General features: G+C 31.8%; 3 protein-coding genes and 1 long non-coding RNA gene across 6 annotated transcripts; 1 reads left to right on the top strand and 3 right to left on the bottom strand.

The window, feature by feature from the left end:
* Positions 1 to 141: 141 nt before the first annotated feature.
* On the bottom strand, positions 142 to 1,597 carry LOC104701016 (F-box protein At1g55000-like). 3 transcript variants are annotated; one of them, XM_010416636.3, is made up of 3 exons: positions 1,128 to 1,597; positions 512 to 935; positions 142 to 396 (listed from the first exon to the last, which is right to left on the bottom strand). In XM_010416636.3, the coding sequence occupies exons 1-2, from the start codon at positions 1,407 to 1,409 to the stop codon at positions 552 to 554; spliced, it is 666 nt and encodes a 221-aa protein (XP_010414938.1). In that variant the 5' UTR covers positions 1,410 to 1,597; the 3' UTR covers positions 142 to 396; positions 512 to 551. The 3 variants fall into 3 exon arrangements, with proteins under 3 accessions (XP_010414938.1, XP_010414939.1, XP_010414940.1); XM_010416637.3 differs by having other exon boundaries at positions 142 to 426; positions 1,128 to 1,561; XM_010416638.3 differs by having other exon boundaries at positions 142 to 418; positions 1,128 to 1,561.
* Positions 1,598 to 3,740: 2,143 nt separating this feature from the next.
* LOC147941227 (uncharacterized) lies at positions 3,741 to 5,234 on the bottom strand. Its single transcript, XR_015560886.1, has 3 exons — positions 5,083 to 5,234; positions 4,170 to 4,234; positions 3,741 to 4,017 (listed from the first exon to the last, which is right to left on the bottom strand). It is a non-coding gene; the product is annotated as an uncharacterized LOC147941227 (long non-coding RNA).
* A 1,805-nt stretch (positions 5,235 to 7,039) lies between these two features.
* On the bottom strand, positions 7,040 to 9,692 carry LOC104701015 (protein AUXIN RESPONSE 4). Its single transcript, XM_010416634.3, has 2 exons — positions 8,005 to 9,692; positions 7,040 to 7,437 (listed from the first exon to the last, which is right to left on the bottom strand). The coding sequence occupies exons 1-2, from the start codon at positions 9,199 to 9,201 to the stop codon at positions 7,219 to 7,221; spliced, it is 1,416 nt and encodes a 471-aa protein (XP_010414936.1). The 5' UTR covers positions 9,202 to 9,692; the 3' UTR covers positions 7,040 to 7,218.
* A 7,657-nt stretch (positions 9,693 to 17,349) lies between these two features.
* LOC147941226 (uncharacterized) lies at positions 17,350 to 18,304 on the top strand. The gene is made up of 2 exons (XM_087458432.1): positions 17,350 to 17,772; positions 18,008 to 18,304. The coding sequence occupies exons 1-2, from the start codon at positions 17,350 to 17,352 to the stop codon at positions 18,302 to 18,304; spliced, it is 720 nt and encodes a 239-aa protein (XP_087314558.1).
* Positions 18,305 to 18,344: the final 40 nt, after the last annotated feature.

Below are 18,344 nucleotides of genomic sequence, written 5' to 3'. Positions count from 1 at the left end.
TCTAGTTTGAAACTAATGTGATGATAATTAAAAACTGTGAAATGATCTATACTTCAATAATTATTAAACCTAACTATGGATTACATTCATAACTCAAGACGGAATCAATAATAACACATAACATTAATCACACCATGACCATGGAAGAACAACTTTGTAGATTTATTAAGTATGCTTATACTAAAACAACAGGGTTTGATGTACATTTCTTATCGGGAAGGCAACAGGGTTTGAGAGATTTGAAATTGATCTCGGTCACCGAACCACCAAATGAACAACAACAAGCAAGGAAGATAAGAGACTTTGCCAGGGTAGCCACACCCCATAACTCTTATATACTGGAGCTAATTACATTCTAATTCATGAATCATACTCCTGATAAGATACTTTCTCACCCTGCAAGAGAATAAATCCCATACTAATAATCTATTGTATATTAGTTTATGTATACTTGGAAACATTAAACAAGATGGCACGCTATATGTCATATACATTATAAACACTCATTTACCTTTTGGATCAGACATCCATGAGCTTAAAATTGCGAAAGCTTAGTTGAGACCAGCCTGCCTCTCCCACCTGAGATCAGCCGAGAACTCGGACAATGCGGATCTGGGATCTCCTTCAGCGATAGCCAAGTAGTACAGAGCAGTTCCATCGTCGACTTGCATGCTTCTCCTTAGAGACTCAATCAGCCTTCGCTTTCCATCAGCTGATAAGTTGGACAGTTGATTCATACCAGATACATCTTGTTCTCTCTTTGGTGCACCTTCGAGGTAAAGCACAGCTACTTCGCGTTTGGCATGTTTGTCTACCTCTACGTAGCAAGTGGTTTTTGCAAGAATCTCGGGATTGCTTATCGGGATAAGCAGTCTGTCTCTTGAGTAAATCCCATGGTCGCTCATCATATTGTTTAGCCTCTTTATGTCCATAACCTAAACATATGTAATACTCAAACTAGTCAAGCTCATGGATTTGGATTCAATTTTAGCTTACACAAACTTAGATTCTTAAGTTTCAGATTCAACATAGTCTCAATTTATATATCTGGATTCAAGAACAACATTTCCAAAGGAACACAGAATTGAGAAATCGAAGAAATCGAAAGAGGTAATTGGATTCGTTACCTGAACGGAGTATTTGACGGCGAGGCTAGTCACACTATCACCACGACGAATCCGATGAGAAATTGCAAATTTCCAGATTCCGTTGTCTCTCCAGAACGAACCAGAAGCTGGTCTTCCAACGAGTTCTTTGATCCGCCACGGAGATGTGAAAGCAGATACCACCAGATCGTCCTCTGTGGCTACAGAGTTCCAAACCTTACAGACGCAGCTCGCACGCGCTAGATCGGCGACGGTAAGCCTCTGGAATATAAGGATTAGTGTGTCACGGCATGAAAGCGCCATCAGAAGTGAGGGCGAGATTGTGTTTGATTGATTGATCGGCGGTGTTGGTTTGATCGCCGCAGAAGCAGCTCATCCACAGCCTTTTAATACAGTATAAAGAAAACTAGATGATATCCTTTTGTTGTTTTTTTCTTTTTTGTCAACAAATGATGTCCACGAGATACTTTCTACAGTATATGATTTAAATTGTGATATTACATGAATGTAAAAGCATAATTAAATAAATTGTGAAAAAGTATAATTACATAAATTGTTAAAAAGCATAATTCTATAAAAAAATGTAGTTTATTATTTTTGAAAATTATCTTATCAAAGTAAATATAGCCTAAACTTCGATTTCGATCTATATGTTTCCGAAAAAAAAATTTGGACTCCATCTAATTTGATATGATATTCTCAAGGAGAAACAGTTGATCAGATAGTTATTGCATTTTTCATATATTATTTGCGAGATAAATTAAATAAAATTTATTAGTTATAAATTGTAACGTGTTTTTAAAGGTTTAAAAAATAAAAGAAACAAATCTGTCAATAAAATTAAAACAATATTAATTGATAAGAATATTTGATTTTGTTGGGAGATCTAATTAAAAAATAATCAAGATAAAAGTGGAAAGAACTACGAAAAATTATAAATTATTTTAAAGACAGTTGTATCATTTATTATTTTAATATTTTAACTATTTTTATATTATATTCATGTAATTGTAATGCACCGACCGGTACCTTTTAGTAGGCTCCATGTCCAATCCCAGTCCATGGACCCACCTTCCTTAATGGACTTTATGTCCTCTCATTAGGCCCGTAAACCCATCCATATCCGACGGCCGGTTTGCTATGTCTGGGAGGCTTTAAAGACTTGTTACCATCCTTACAAATCGCCACATGATATTTTCTTGTGTTTTGTCCTAATTCGCACAGTTCTGACAGTCACTTTCCGGAATGTCACTCATCCTAAGACTACTCCAGCATAAGCATGCTTAACTATAGAATTCTCTCGGGACCCTTAACCGAAAATATAAGTACACTTTCGTGATATAGGTGGCCAAATCAATTATTTTAAACCTTCAGGAAGTCTCTAAAACCAGAGTGTTACATGTATTAAGTAAATATTAAAGATATTTTTCTGAAACATATTTTACTATATCTTTAATGTTACGATCATTTATGGGAAGATAACACAACATTATTATAAGCATTTTTTATGGTTCAAAACATATTATTATGATCATATACTTCAAAAGAATGACTTTTAGAAGCGGTTTTTAAGTGCGAAAGAAACATGTTCCACAATGTGATCATTTCTAGTGCACCAGATGTCCATCAACTTAGAAAGCTAAGAAGGTTCATGCTGTATAAAAGAGGTGGTTAAATATTGACATTAAATTTGTGAATCAATTCATTAATTAATTGATATGGTCAAATGAGTAAACTTGTCCTTCAAATTTATGATTTGATTATGCAAGTTATTTTGTGAGTTAATTGTTGGCCCACTACCTGAAGAAGGGGAACACGTGCTATCATCGTGTTGAACTACTATGCGGAAGCGTGAAACCGGAAACGTACCTTCACCGGTTCAGTGACGAATATGCCATGAATCGTTTGAGAATTAATGCAGAGATCGGGGTTGAAATCACAGATGGAAATCAACCACAAACCACCGTTCAAGTGCTCTCTCTGTTGATCTCTCGAAGCTTTCTCTCTCTAGAACGTTTTACTCTCTCTCTTTCTATGTCAATGGACAAAAGTGTTGTCCAAGTTATTTTATGTCTCTGTGCGATCTTACTTTTATAGTAAATTAAGAGACTTCACGAACAGACTTCACAAACAGTCACAAACAAGTTTGGTCTGCCAATTTTAGGTTTGTACCATATCGATGATGCCTTGCTGGATACCTGGTCGTTCCGTTTTTTTTTTTTTTTTTGTATCAACGTTCTGTTTTAATAGTATAGTTCTGATAGTATAGCTTCTGATGTGATCTAATTTATTTATAAGTAAATATAAACCTTAACTATTCTTTTATAAACCGAAATATAATTTTATATAACTATAAAATATAAATTATAACCACTTTTTTATAAATCAAAACTGACATATAATTTTTTAATTGTAAAATGTAAACCCTAATTAACAATTCTATTGTAACTCCAAACCAACATATGATTTCTTTTAATTGTAAAATTTAAACCCTAAATACTTTTAAAAAAACCTAAACCTATATATATATATATATATCTATTTGTTTAATTGTAAAAACAAAACTCAAACTTTTATTCAAACTTATACTTAAACTCATTAATAAATAGTCTAATAACCTTGTTTCTTCAGTTATTTTTTTTTTAATTTTGATTTATTTTTAAATATAATATTATATGGCAAATTTTGATTGACTATTAAAAAAGAGTGAATGAGAAGGTTCTCCCACCCCTAAACGGAAGGATTTTTCGCATTACAATTATAATGGTCAACTGATCCCGTGTTAAACATTATTGCTCTATGAGGAAATCTTTTTCTTCATCATAGGATGTGGTGGACGAAAACGGCTTCCACCTGGTGTGTTGGGACCTGTTTTTGGATAGTCCATCAGGCTCTCAGTACTCTCTTTAACCTATAGTTTATCAAATAATAATAATAATAATAATAATAATAATAATAATAATAATAATAATAATAATAATAATAATAATAATAAATGACAACAATAATTATGATTAGCTGATATATATGGAAAGTAAAAACGTGTTTTATTGTAATGCTTACCTTGTCTGAGGAATGTTGATAGATAGAACTAGAAGTGACAGTAACACCATTATCTGTTTTAAACCCTAAGAAACAAAATATACAAGATGTATTCTTAAACATTGGTCTTATTAATAAAAGGTGTATCACTGGCGGATCTAGGAAAAAGAATAAAATGAAAAACATGTAGACACTATGATATTATATGGGGCACTTTTTTCAAATGAGCGAGGTGAAATTACTAATTAGTAATCAATTGAAAAATTCTTAAATTGAGTGTCGGGCCCGTGTCCTAACTCCTCCTAATGTAGATCTGCTATGACAAAAAAAAAACATATTGCTCTCCTATATAAAAAAAAATTTGGTCAACAAGTGGACTACAACACACGGGCTCATTAGTCAAATTCCTACATTCAGAGAAGTGAGATTTGATCTCTAGTATGATGGTATCTTGTGCATTAAAAACTTATCATTGGTCACTGTACTAAGGTCACTTCACCTCTTTATATAATTTTATATCTAATGTTTAAGATTTTCATATATACAAGAATGTAAAGAATTTATTTAAAAAAAAACATAAATTATTATCTACATAAACATTATTTAACCAATGAAAAAATAAACTGAAATATACAATTTATGAAATAGAAATAATTCATTACTTTTAAATTAAAAATATAGAAGATCACTATAATAAAATACTTTTTTTTTGGCTAAAACATCTTATCGTAAGGAATATTAAGCTTCAGGTCATTAGGTGTGAAATTCTTAAGAATAAGACTATGTCTTGGCTATTAATCCTTACTACTATGTAAACAAATATTTTTTGAAAATCAAATAACAACTTTTGACATTTCTAAACTGTTATTCTTTAAACTTAACCAATGTGTTATATAATTCATTAGCGATTTTATTAATTTAACTTGTGATTTACCCGAAGAACACAGTGAAAACATGAGCACGAGCGAGAAGAAAACCACCAACTTCATCCTTGTAGATACTATAAGTCTATAATCGGGTTTGAACATTTGGAGGAATAATCAAAATGAATAAAAATTTGCCAAGGGGCTTCCACCAAGAAAAGATGTTTTATGATGGTGATATTGATCTCCAATTTATAGCCTCTCATGAACCAATAAACATCTTCGACCATGTGTCACGTACAAAAGGTAACTTAATAAAAAAATCCTTGGAAAATTATTTGAAAATTTTTTGATATAGAAAAAATTGTATTTATAGTACATACTAAGTAGTTAAGGCAACAAAATACTAAAGTTTAAAAATTAAGGCAACAAAATATTAGTACGTACTATAAATATAAATATTAGTAGCTAGGTACTATATTTATAGTAAGAAATCAAAAAATTAAGGCAACAAAATAATAACGTTTAAAGTTTAAATATGATAATTTATATAAATAGAAAAGTTGAGTTTTATTGTTATTATTATTATTATTATTATTATTATTATTATTATTATTATTATTATTATTATTATTATTATTATTATTATTATTATTATTATTAAATCCAATGTAAATTATTTGATAAACAATATTAGTGAATTGTGCTTACGTGTTGTGCTCACATCGCTTCTCACAAATTATAACCTTTAATTAATTTGGTTAAATATTAAGGTAATGTCATTAGTTTAAATCTAATCTTCTACATCGTTTAAAGATATTTAAAACATAATTTCATTTTTAATCTATAGAAACAAAATATTAGATTGAATCCACCACTATCGAAGCCAAAATATTCCGACACAAGCCTCGAAAACACAGGGTTAGATGATGATTTTCATAATTTCATTCAGAATTTAGATTAACTAGTTGATGATTTCCATAATTTCATTCAGAATTAAGATTATTTATTAGTTGATTGTAACGCCAAAGCATCAACATGAAATGAAAACGTACATAGGCATTTAATAATAAGATGTACAGTATTAATATGGCCGATGAGGTAGAAATAGGCATCTTAATTAGGGCTAAAGTCTGCGGGCTGGCCCGGCCCGACCTTGAAAAACACTGGGCTCAGGCTTAAATATATATGTCCAAAAAAAATCGAGCTTTTTAGGCTCAGCCCGTTTGGGCAATAGGGTTTTTCGGGCTTAGTCCGACCGGGTTTGGACTACCAGCCCAAAAAGTCTTTTAACAAATATATTTTTACGTTTTTGTTAACATTTTTGTTTGATTGCAATATTTGATTAATAATTTATTGTAAGTAAAGTTGTAAACTCTAATCCTAGTTTTCATATTTACTTAATTGCCATACTTAATACTTTTAAATTTTTTTATCTATGATGTTTTATATGAATTATATATTGGTTTATTTGGTTAAAGTGTCAAAATTTTATTTAGTTTTAAACTTTTTCTATTAAATTAAGTTGGTTGTAGTGAATATAGATGAGTTATTAAATTTTTGATTGATTTGTTTTATATTACATCTTCAAACACTACTTTTTAAGGCTTGAATTTCTGATCGGTAAGATAAGCCCGAAAAACCCTGTAGCCCTGTTAGGACCGGGCTCGGGCTTTAAAATATAGGCTCGGAAATATTTTGGGCAGGGCCGGGCCGGGCTCAAACATATGCGGGCTTTACGGGTTTCAGGCCGGACCGGGCCGGACCAGCTGATTGACACCCCTAGGTAGAAATAGGCCAAAACATCGACAACTAATTTGTGCACCATAACCAAATAACATATACACGTTGCGGGCGATCGTTCCTAATTTGGTTTGTTTGTGTTTTGTATGTTTACATTTATTGTGTAAAGCAAGTTAATGTATATGTGTGCGTGAGACTTGACACTTTCAAAAGATACATTTAGTGAGCCGTGGCCGTAAGCTTATCACTAATCGGAACGACCCATAGGCATAAGAACTCTAGAAGTAAAAAAATGTAAGAGAAATTTTCTATTGAAATTTGTTCGACTTACAAAAAAACACACAGATTCATATTTTGTAGTATTTAAACCAAAAAAAAAAAAAAAAAAACGTCTCAGAATAGTCTTAAAACTTACATGGTATAATAATAACTAGCAACAAGAACTCGAAAGGCATATCAACTTATCAAGTAGTCATTTCTTCACCAAGACCGTAAGCATCCGTGTAACCAACATGTGCATGCCCGTGGCCATGATGATGGTCATGGTCACCACCAGCCTTTGCTTCTTCTAACAGTTTCTGTACTTTCTCCGGGATAGGTTCTTCAGTAACCCTTCTGGTGGATCTTGGGAGCTGAGAGACAAATTCAGAAATGTAATCTGCAAGCTCGCCGGATTTACTTACCTGCATCATCAGAATGACCACAAGTTTTAAGGACTCAAACTCGAAAAAATCACTACGGAAACCAATATTGAGTTAGTGTGAATACTCTCAGATATATACCCTTCAGTGATATAAGTGCCAGTAAGAACTCTACATCTAATCGAACACGTCGCAATTTAAGATTAATGTGCCATTTTTATTTTAAAACTAAAAAAGTCAACCAGTGTATTGGATGAACGTAAAACTCACAAGTTTGTGTTCTTCAAACAAGTCAAGCAACACTATAAGACAGGCTATAGAGCTAAAGATGCTCTGCTCCTATCGGACTAGAGAGCAGGATGGTAAAGATCCAAACCACTGGTAAAAAGAAGTATGTACAAGACCAAGATAACAATCAAATTTGAACAATCTCAACTATAGTTGGTTACGACACTCTGAATTTTTAAATTGGATATGGTTATAACCTTACTCATTACATACTAGAGATTGATTCGGTAGAACTTTTTATTTTAGTATAAACACAAAACCTTCTGCTTTGACAAATTCAAAAAAGCTGAAGTAACTTTAAAAGTCCAAAGAATCTCTAACCTGAGGCCACCGGCTCCCTGAGTGTGTGGCAAACTTTGCTTTAGGAAGAGCCTTAGCTACACATTGCCCCTCCTCGCTCCATTCTTTAGACCCTTCTCTAGACCAAATCACTTGCATCGGGATACCACTGATCCCATCTGAATTTCCCCATTGTCCAATGTCAAAGCTATGGTTCAACTTCTTTAACGAAGCAACAACAGCTTCCCTCCCATTTCTTCCCTCTAAAAGTATCCTATGAGCTTCAATTTGCGATAAAGTCATCTCCTTTGAGCACCTGAAACTCACTAGCTTCTGAAAACCAAACGAAAACCCTAACAAAACCTCTCGAACCCCTGGTACATTCAAAACCCACAACGGCAAAGCTGGACTGATACTAGAGTCAATTAGAGTTATACTTCGAACACTCGGGTAATTCTCAGAAACCCAATTAGAAGCCAACCCTAAAGCTGAATCATGAAGAACCAAATGCACAGGAGCTAAACCCAAAGTATCAATCACTTGACCTAAAACTCTAGATGTTTCTTGACTCCCTAGTTCAATAGCTTTCAAGCTTCTCCTTTTCGAATTCTGAAGCTTTATAATCTCCTCATAAGGCAAATCTCCAGTTTCAACCATCTGATCAAACGCCCAAAACACACCTTTCTCTTGGATCAAACCATAAACTTCCTTAACTCTAGCCACAAACCCAATCTCTCTATCTCCACCTATCACTACCATTGACTTATCAGAGAACCCATTCCCAGGCAAATCAATAGCAACACCATGAATCCCTTTTGATCCAAGAGACTGAATCACTTCCTTAAAAGCAAACGAACTAAGACCTAACCCATGAACGATTACAACACTCTCTGTATGAACCGAACCTGATTCAGCTACAAAGACTTCGATTGGTGACTCGTCTGGGTTTACTTGGACTTTGATGGTTCGTCCATCTGAGTAATGTTGGCGAAGAGCTGGTGGGAGTGAGAGAAACCAAGATCTTGGATCGTTGTGAGATGAGAAGAGAGAGAGAGATGTGAAGATGATAGTGGCGAGTGAGAAGATGAGTGTAAAGTAGAACCAAAATGGGAAAGGGTTTTGAGATTGGGGTTTAGGGTTCTTCTTCATAGTCGATTCCGATTTCGAAAAGTCAGAGTCTTTCGGTGTAATTAGGGTTTTTGTACCTTCTTCTTCTTCTTCTTCTGTGATAATCGCCATTAGAAAGAAAAAAAGGAGAAAGCTTGGGGGGGGGGGGGGGGGGGGAGTGTGAGAGAGAAAGATGATTCTTATAATAAAAGAGCAGACTTTACTGCAAAAGTGAAAAAGAGAAACATCATTCAAGGAGCGTGTTTAAAGATGACGTGACACAAACAAGAGGAACAAATTTTTGATTCCTTCTGTTGTGCTTTAAGCTTAATCTTGTTCATATTCTTTGCAATTGTTGTTGGGTATTGGTTATATTTCCAAATTTTTTTTGTGTTTGATTTTGATATTGATTTAGGGATTATTACTAACCTAACCATGAAATGCCAAAGATTTAAGAAAATAATAGAAAAAAAGATTTGCTCACTGCGAGGAACGAACTAATCTTTGATGATGGCCAATTCTCGTTAGGCGAGATCCTAACCAAAGCTAGTAATCAATGCAAGAGAAGCTGCCCAAACTGAGTTTCAAGGATTAAGCGGCGAAATAAAGACATCCAAAGTCCCAAGAGAAGAGACTATAATCTACTCCCTCCCTTTTAAAATATAAGTTATTTTAGAGAAATTTTTTATTTCATAATATAGGATATTTTCAAATTTCTATACAACTTTTAGATTAATTTAATATTTTATATTATGTAGTATTATTTTGGATTGGTTTAATTTGTTAAAAGTAAAAACTTCTTAATCTGCGTATTTTAGTTAAAACATCCTATATTTTGAAACGGAAAGAATATAAAAGAAGTTGTACCACCGTATTAAAGCACAAACATTGTATTTTATTTCCATCAGCTATATAAAATTCTACTAGGTACCAACCTGCACTGTGTGCGGAATAAATCGATTTAAACAAAATATTATGAGTCAAATTATTATTTGAAATTTAAGATTCGTTTATATAAAACAAAATATGTAAGTAAAGTGTTTTTCGTTTATTCAAATTTGCGTTTATTTTCTGTAAAATACGTTTCACCCGTGAAATATTTGAACTTGGAAAAGAATTTTAAGGTGGTGTAGAAAGTTTTGATGTCTTTTTGTGTTTTTAAAAATCAAATTCACATTATTATCTATATCACTATACCATTAAATAGATAAATCAATATTTTTAAACTAATTGATTTAATTTAAACCAATTAGAAATACAATGAGGGTTTATGGTGAATTGGTGGAAATGATGATGATAGGAAGATCATATATATAGGGGTAGTAAGTCCAATGAGGGTTTATGTTTTAACTTTTAAAAAGATTCACTTCCCTCCAAGTAAATTGTTTCGATTGAAAAATAAAATCTTAGATTAGGTAAATGATTTGATTGACAATAAAAAAGATTAGGTAAATGATTTCGGATTATTAGGTGTAATTACTTTAGTTCTGGTGAATGTGATGTTAATTAAATTCCTTTTTAATGTCAAATCAAAGGATTAACTTAGGTCGATTTGATTTTATTTCGGTTTGTAGTATATTTGAGTAATTATGTCCTGATTTTTTGGGAAAACGTTAATTTCAATTAGAGTAATCGCAGTAATTTTTTTAATATTGCAATAATCAATCATAGGTCATTTAGATCTATAATCTAGGAAATTACGCAATTATCATTTTAATTGAAAATAGTTAATTGGTAGACCTTTATTATGATATTATTCCCGTCCTTTAATCTACTGAATTTAGCAGTTAATTTGGAATCAAATACTTAGTTTTTTGTTTGATTGATAATCCTCTTATATCATAGGAGAAAAACGTTATTATCATCTTAATTGAAAAAAGTAAATTGTTAGGCCTGTCAGATTTTATTCCTTTTTTGTAGTGAAATACGCTATTTTCTTAGTAATCGAATATTTTTTTTCTGTTTAATTGATACCGGTAATCTCCGAAGTATCGTAGGTAAAATTATCCAAAAATAGCGAATCAATCAACAAATTTATGTGTACGTATGTCATGCATATTGATTTACAAAATCATCACCATAGATGGATTTTCTTATTAGAACTAATTAGTATGCATTTGTTCCCGCATTACGTGATAGGGTGAATTTTTAAATATCAGAATATTTAGCGGTATAATCCCCTAAAATTATTGGTGTGAGGCTTAAATTTATGTGATGAATAGAAAGATTTGAAGATTGTCAATAATTTATTTAATTATTGGAATGAAATACAATTCATAATAAAATCCATACAACATCGTGGTTATCCCAAAATATTAATACAAATGAAATCTTTTATTTCTTCGAAGAAGTAGTTATGTAGTCTTCATTGGTTATTTTGATCCTCTTTCTGGGATTTGGTAAACTGTTTCCTTTGGTTAAATACTGAAACAAAATCTTGATCTCATGTGTCTGGTCATTTGCTTCATGACATAACGCTTTTGAAACCTGTTCAAATGTAGGAGTTGGATATGTAAAGAAATTAAACTGACAGCTTGATCATCATAAAACTTTGATTACTTACCGAGTAAAGGTTTGCAATTGGTAAAAAATCATGTTTTCCTTTTCTCTGCCACTGTTTTTCCACCACATTATAAAACGAACTTAGGAGGATGTTCATCATACATTATATTGGTAGATGACTGGTATCCCCTATTATGTTCGAACCATGATGAGACATGATTTACGTAAAGCTTGGCGAAAGAAGGCATCTGATTAATGAAAATAGATTTTTTTGTTTGCTATGGCTATTACGCTTGAAGAATGATTTATATAGGTGAGGATAGACATGTGTAGGGTTTTCTTTTATTAGTTTTTTTTTTGCCAATAAATACAATGACACAAAGATGTAAATAATTAGAAAATTTGAGGGGACTTTGCTAAATAGTGCACTGAGCTCTGTAATGCTGACACCTCAGCTTTTTCACCAAAATGTTTCTCCTTTAATATATAGGGAATTTCTTTTCTTCTATATGATCGAGCATTTGGGCAATACTAATCTATTTTAACATTTTTGGAGTACATTTTTGTGCCAACTTTTTTTATCTTTGTATCCAAACAAGTCTCAATTAAATTCTCTACAATCTTTACAACCAAACACAATCATTTTCCTTATTTGATAATATTAATTTTAAATTTCCTAAAATCTATCTACCTAATTTAAAGCAATATGTTAGATTAAAATATAACTAGATGAGGACCCACGGTACACCGCGGGACAAATTATTTATAACTAAAACATTTATTTATAAGTTGTATTTGTTCGTTAAATATGTTATAATTATATAATAATTATATAATAATTAATAATTTTATGGTTTAAAGTTTAAACCATGTAATACTGCACTATAATTTATTATTTACATAATATTTATTAATCAATTTAATTAGATATGTATATTCTTGGATATCGATACTGTTAACAAAATAATAAAATGATGTTTTACCTATTTAACACCAACCTAATGATATTTTAAATTTATATAAATATCGACAAAACCGTCCCGCTCTATAACTCCGTCCCGAGATGTTTTAACTCACACTATATAATCTTAATTTTTAATAATTATTGTTTTTTAATTATAAATGTTAAATTGAGTTGATATGTTATTTATTAAAGTTGTAACCATTAACATTTTATAAGATTGACGCTTCTTATAAAGTTTAAATATTTATAATACTTGGAATTCTTAAAACATTTCTCATATTTGAAGTTTCGTAAAAGTATAAATATACTATTATTATTTTAAAGGTTTGCAATATAATTTATTTTTTTACATAAACTTTATAAGAAGTTTCAAATATTATAAACGTTTAAATATTATTAATATTTTTAACATTTTATAAAGTTTAGCGTTCAAAAGAAATATAAATATTTATAATATTCATACTTTTTATAAAATATAAATATTTATAATATTTAAACTTTTTATAAAATATATATATTTATAATATTTATACTTTTTATAAAATATAAATATTTATAATATTTAACTTTTTAAAAGTTTTAAATATTTCTATTATTTAACTTTTTAAAAATCTTTAAAATAATGAACCGGAATAAACCAAATATTTTTTTTTAAAAGTTTGAATACCTGATAAATCAAGCTTTCTACTGATTTGTATTATAAATCATTTTGGTCTCTTTTATAGTATGACTCTGAACTATCGCCCAATTTTTTTGGGCGATGTGGGATATTGTACCCTTATTTTTTTTATTCATCTATTGAGTAATATATGTCCGTTTTTAAATTTTTTTATTACATCATATGCTGAAAAAATCACATTTTTTATTATTTAAATGTATTATAGAATAATTCAAGATAATTTAAATATAAATTCACATAAAAATGAAAAGGAATCATATATTTATGTTTGAATGAGGTAGACAAATTTCCTTATTTTTTTTAATATTACCTATAATTAATTTTAAAATTTTTGGTAAATAATCTTAAAGTCAATGCATTAAATGTAAAAAATTTTCAAAAAGTATTTTTGAGCAAAAACTGCTGCAAAAATACTAGTATAGATTCTCCTTTCACTTATATTTAATGTTATCTTTAATTATTTAAATTACTATTTAATACATAAAGTTAAAAAAATATTAGATTTTTTTCAGCATATGATGTGATTTGAATTTTTATAAACGGATATATATTTTAAAAATCTATCTTAACATTTTTGAAGTATATTTTTGTGCAATAATATTTTTTTAAATGATTTTCCAAAAAACCATGGTCTTAAACACTATTAATCACCATAAATTTGATTTTAATCATATCTCATTGTATTTTTGACCATGGTTTAAGACCATGCTCATAAAACAAATTTGATTTTAATCATAGTTCATTGTATTTTTGAAAGTACACATATTTATTGTTCTTTCAAAGTCAATCCATATAATTTTATTAACAAGTACTATTAATTATTGTAAAAACACCAAAATAAAATATATATAAGTGCATTGATATTACAAAACAAAGAAATTTACTATGGGGTAAATTTTGCAAATACAACATATTATATATAATATTCTAATATTTATATTAACTAACTAAAAAACCTGATTATATTAATATACTAACCTATTTAAATGATTTACGAAAATGAATAAACCCGTGGTGTACCACGGGGTAAATCCTAGTTTTATATACATTATTTCTCTATATTATAACGTTTTTATATCTATTTTTCCGCAGGAAAACAACCAAAATCAACTCCAACTATTTATCGAACGCTTTTTTATAGGTATTTTTTCATAAGAAAACAGCCAAAATCAACTCCAACTATTTGCCAAACGTTCTTTTATATCTAGACTTCAATACCCTGCAAATAACAATCTGAATCGTGTTAAAATTCAATTTTTGTTATCTGAACTATATGAAATATTGTTAATTTCAATATATGTTCTAACGGTGATAAGTTGGAGTTTAACAGTGCTGAGTCAGCAACTCTTGGCGTCTACGTAGCACTGAGATTGACTAAAACAACGTTGTTTTAGTCATTTTCGGGTGTGTTGTGGTTTCTAAGAAATGACTAAACGATTGAGATCTCACACCTACGTTGTAGCGCTAAAGACCCAGATCATTATTTGTCAAAAACCTCCCTAGACAACTAATCTCTTAGGCTAGACACAGTAATCTCCATTATTAGCTTTATCTAACAACCTAAAAATTGGTATGATGCAAAGAAGCTTAAGATCTGTTCTTACCCTCTCAAATATAAGAACAACTTAGAGAACACCTAATCTGGAAGAGATCTATGAACAAACAAGCTTGACCAATCTAAACAGCCATAACCCTAAACCAGCCTAATCCATCTCTAGAACCCTAGCTCACTACTCACATGAACAAAACATGATGATAATAAACTCAAACCCATAAATTAATGAAACTAACATGATAAGAAAGATAAAAGAGAGATCTTTAACTTAATACAAATCAGCAAACTCAAATTCGTAAAACTCAGAAAGTTATGAAGCTTACAAAGTATGAAAATATGGGAAAAAGCAAGAACACAAGTGGAAAATGATGTAAACAAATGCTAAAAATCCAAAAGGGGTAAAAGCTAGGTTTTTGGTGGCTACAGATATTTTTTCTGACCTATTCTGACTTGTGGACGACCATAGGGTATAAGAGATATTTATAGGGTAAGAGAGAAGCCCTAAATTAGCTAACAGAAAAAATACATAGGCGGCTTGAAGTGCTCGACCATGCACGGTCGAGTAACTTGGTCGAGTGGCTTCTTCTTCTGTTTCTTCACTGGTCGAGTCCCTCTATTGTACACGGTCGAGTGTCTTGTCGAGTGTGTTGGTCGAGTGTCCTCGGAACCTTGGTTTTCTTCTATTCCAACCTTTGTCTGCTTCGCTGGTTGCACTCTATGCCTTTTCAGCTCATTTCTATGCTCTTTGGAGTCCAAATCACCTGTTTAAGCATGAAACAATACAAATACAATGCAAAACCTACTTTACTGCATAAACAGAGACTAAACTACAAAATAATGACAAAACTAGCTAGTAAACCATGCAAAAAGTGTAAATAAACTATGGTGAAACATGGTAAACCATACTCTTTGAAGATGGAGAAGATTATTCTTGTATGTAAAAATGGATGTTTGAAAGAGGAAGATGGTTGTTCGTTGTTGATAGCAAGGGAGGATCTCGAATGTTAGCAGCTGATGGTAACACGCTTTATGAGGATTTCATAAGAATGGTCTATGAAGATTATGCTTTGGATATGAGATGTTATGATGTTGAATTGAGCTACATGTTTCCTAAGAAGATTACGCAGAAATTACCTCAAGATACACCTCAAGAGTATGTTGCGAATTGTAGACAATTTCAAAGTTTTTTGGAACAATCCAAAGCAGATCTGCTTCGACTTTGTGTGGAAGTGAAAGATAATGCTTCAACTGATTCCAAACAGGAATTTGGGGGTGATTTTGTTGATTACAGTAGAAAAGCTGAGAGGGATGAAGAAGATTTGAAGAAGTTAGATGAAGATCATGACGATGAAGATGATGATGGCTCCAGATTCGATTATTATGATGATTCTGATGGAAAGATTCTGGTGACGAAAATTTTGCAGCATATGGTATGGTGCAAGAAGAAGAGGTAGAGGAAGAAAAGGCCCCTGTAATGAGAGGTTCATCAACATTTGCAAGTGAAGAAGCTCAAATCGATGAAAAAGCCCCTGTAATGAGAGATTCAACAACATTTGTAACTGAAGGAACTCAAATTGATGAATATGTGAAGTTAGAAATGGCTTTTGTGGATGTAGCGGTGGGTCAATGTTATGATACGAAAGAGCATCTTGAGACAAGATTGAAGATTCTTTCTGTGGTACAGAAATTTGATTTCAATGTATACAAATCAAGGCCAACCCTATTAGTTGTAAAGTGTTGGGTGCAAGGATTTACTTGGAAAGTACATGCTACACCAATTGGAGATTATCCAAAATTTCATGTCCGAAAGTATTTAAGTGAACATACAAGTGAACATACATGTTCAGTTACAGATTGTTCTACGAGATCTCGACAAGCAACTCATGAGATACTTGGTGTGTTATACAAGAATTTTGTTGGAGGAGTTGAACCAACCGTATTACCAATGCATGTTGCTGAGGCTTTGAGGAAACGATTTCAAATTAAGGTGATGTCTATAACCACATATTTATTTGTTATGTATGAGTAGTTATCGCAGATTTGTTTGCTATATATGAGTAGTCATCGTAGATTTGTTTGCATATTTGTTTGCTATATCTGAGTATTTTGTTTATGTTGTTGGGTTGTAGATTGAATATTGAAAGGCCTATAGGACATTAAGACATGCTAGAATTTTGGTGAGAGGCACTCCTAGAAGTGGATATGAACTACTTCCTGCATACTTATACATGATCAAGAGAGCAAATCCTGGAACATATACACGACTTGAAGTTGATGACGCTCAAAGATTCAAGTATTTGTTTCTAGTATTTAGTGCAAGCATCAACAGATTTATATACATGCGGAAAGTCGTGGTTGTTGATGGTACATTTTTGCAAGGGAAATACAAAGGGACACTTCTTATTGCCACAACTCAAGATGGTAATTTTTAGATATTTCCTATTGCTTTTGCAGTGGTTGATACTGAAAAATGATGAATCATGGGAATGATTTTTCAAGAAACTCAGTTGTGTGATACCTGATGATGAAAGCCTTGCAAATATTTCTGATAGACACCAATCAATTGCAATAGCTATTTCGATGGTATATCTGAAGGCTAGTCATGGGATATGCACATATCATTTGCATAAGAATATATTGGTCCGTTTTAGAGGTCGAGAGGCGTTTGGTCTAGTGAAGAAGGCAGCCAATGCTTATAGATTTGTTGATTTTCAAGCCACATTCGATCAGATCCAACAGTTACATCCTGAACTTCATAGTTATCTCCAAAGAGCTGATGTACGCTTGTGGACACGTGTGCATTTTCCTGGAGATAGATATAATCTTCTTACAAGCAACATTGCTGAATCGATGAATAATTTTCTATCTAAAGCTAGGAGTGTGCCTATCGTTCAACTGTTGGAGGTTGTGAGAGCCATGATGACAAGGTGGTTTTCAGAACGAAGGACTGATGCCATGAAATTGCCAACTTTGCTTAGATGTGGAGTAGAAAAGTTGCTTGAGGTAAACTTTCCTTGCTGCAGATTTGTATAGGTTTTACTGCAGCTTTTTATGTTAGCTTTTTTTTTTTTGTCGAGTCGTGTAGAATATGCGAGGATGCTAAGTGTTCAAGACATTGACTCTGATCAAGTGCAAGTGACAAGGGGATCATCAATACATGTTGTAAACTTGAGACACCTCAAGTGTTCATGTCGTCGGTTTGACTTGGAGAAGTTGTCATGTGCACATGCAACTGCAGCGGCTGAAAGTAAGAACATCTCCCTCCATTTGTCATGCCTATTTTCACAAGCTCTACTTGTTCAATTCCTATTCAACCGCAGTCATGCCGAGGGATTTTGCATTGCCAATACCAGAATGTGTTGCAACAGAAGTTTGTGCGCCACCTATTCCGAAGCAACAACCAGGTAGACCTAAGAAGTCAAGAATAAAATCAGTACTTGAAAAGATTCTTGACAAAAATAGGCCTAGGAAACCACACACATGTACCAATTGTAATGAAACTGGACATAATCGTAAAACATGCAAGATGGCATAAACTTTTGTATTGTTGTACTATACATGTTGTATCTTGTATT

Source organism: Camelina sativa, chromosome 7 (assembly GCF_030686135.1).
Source record: "Camelina sativa cultivar CO46 ecotype springtype chromosome 7, ASM3068613v1".
Lineage (NCBI taxonomy): Eukaryota > Viridiplantae > Streptophyta > Magnoliopsida > Brassicales > Brassicaceae > Camelina > Camelina sativa.
This window is presented reverse-complemented; position numbering and strand designations above follow the sequence as displayed.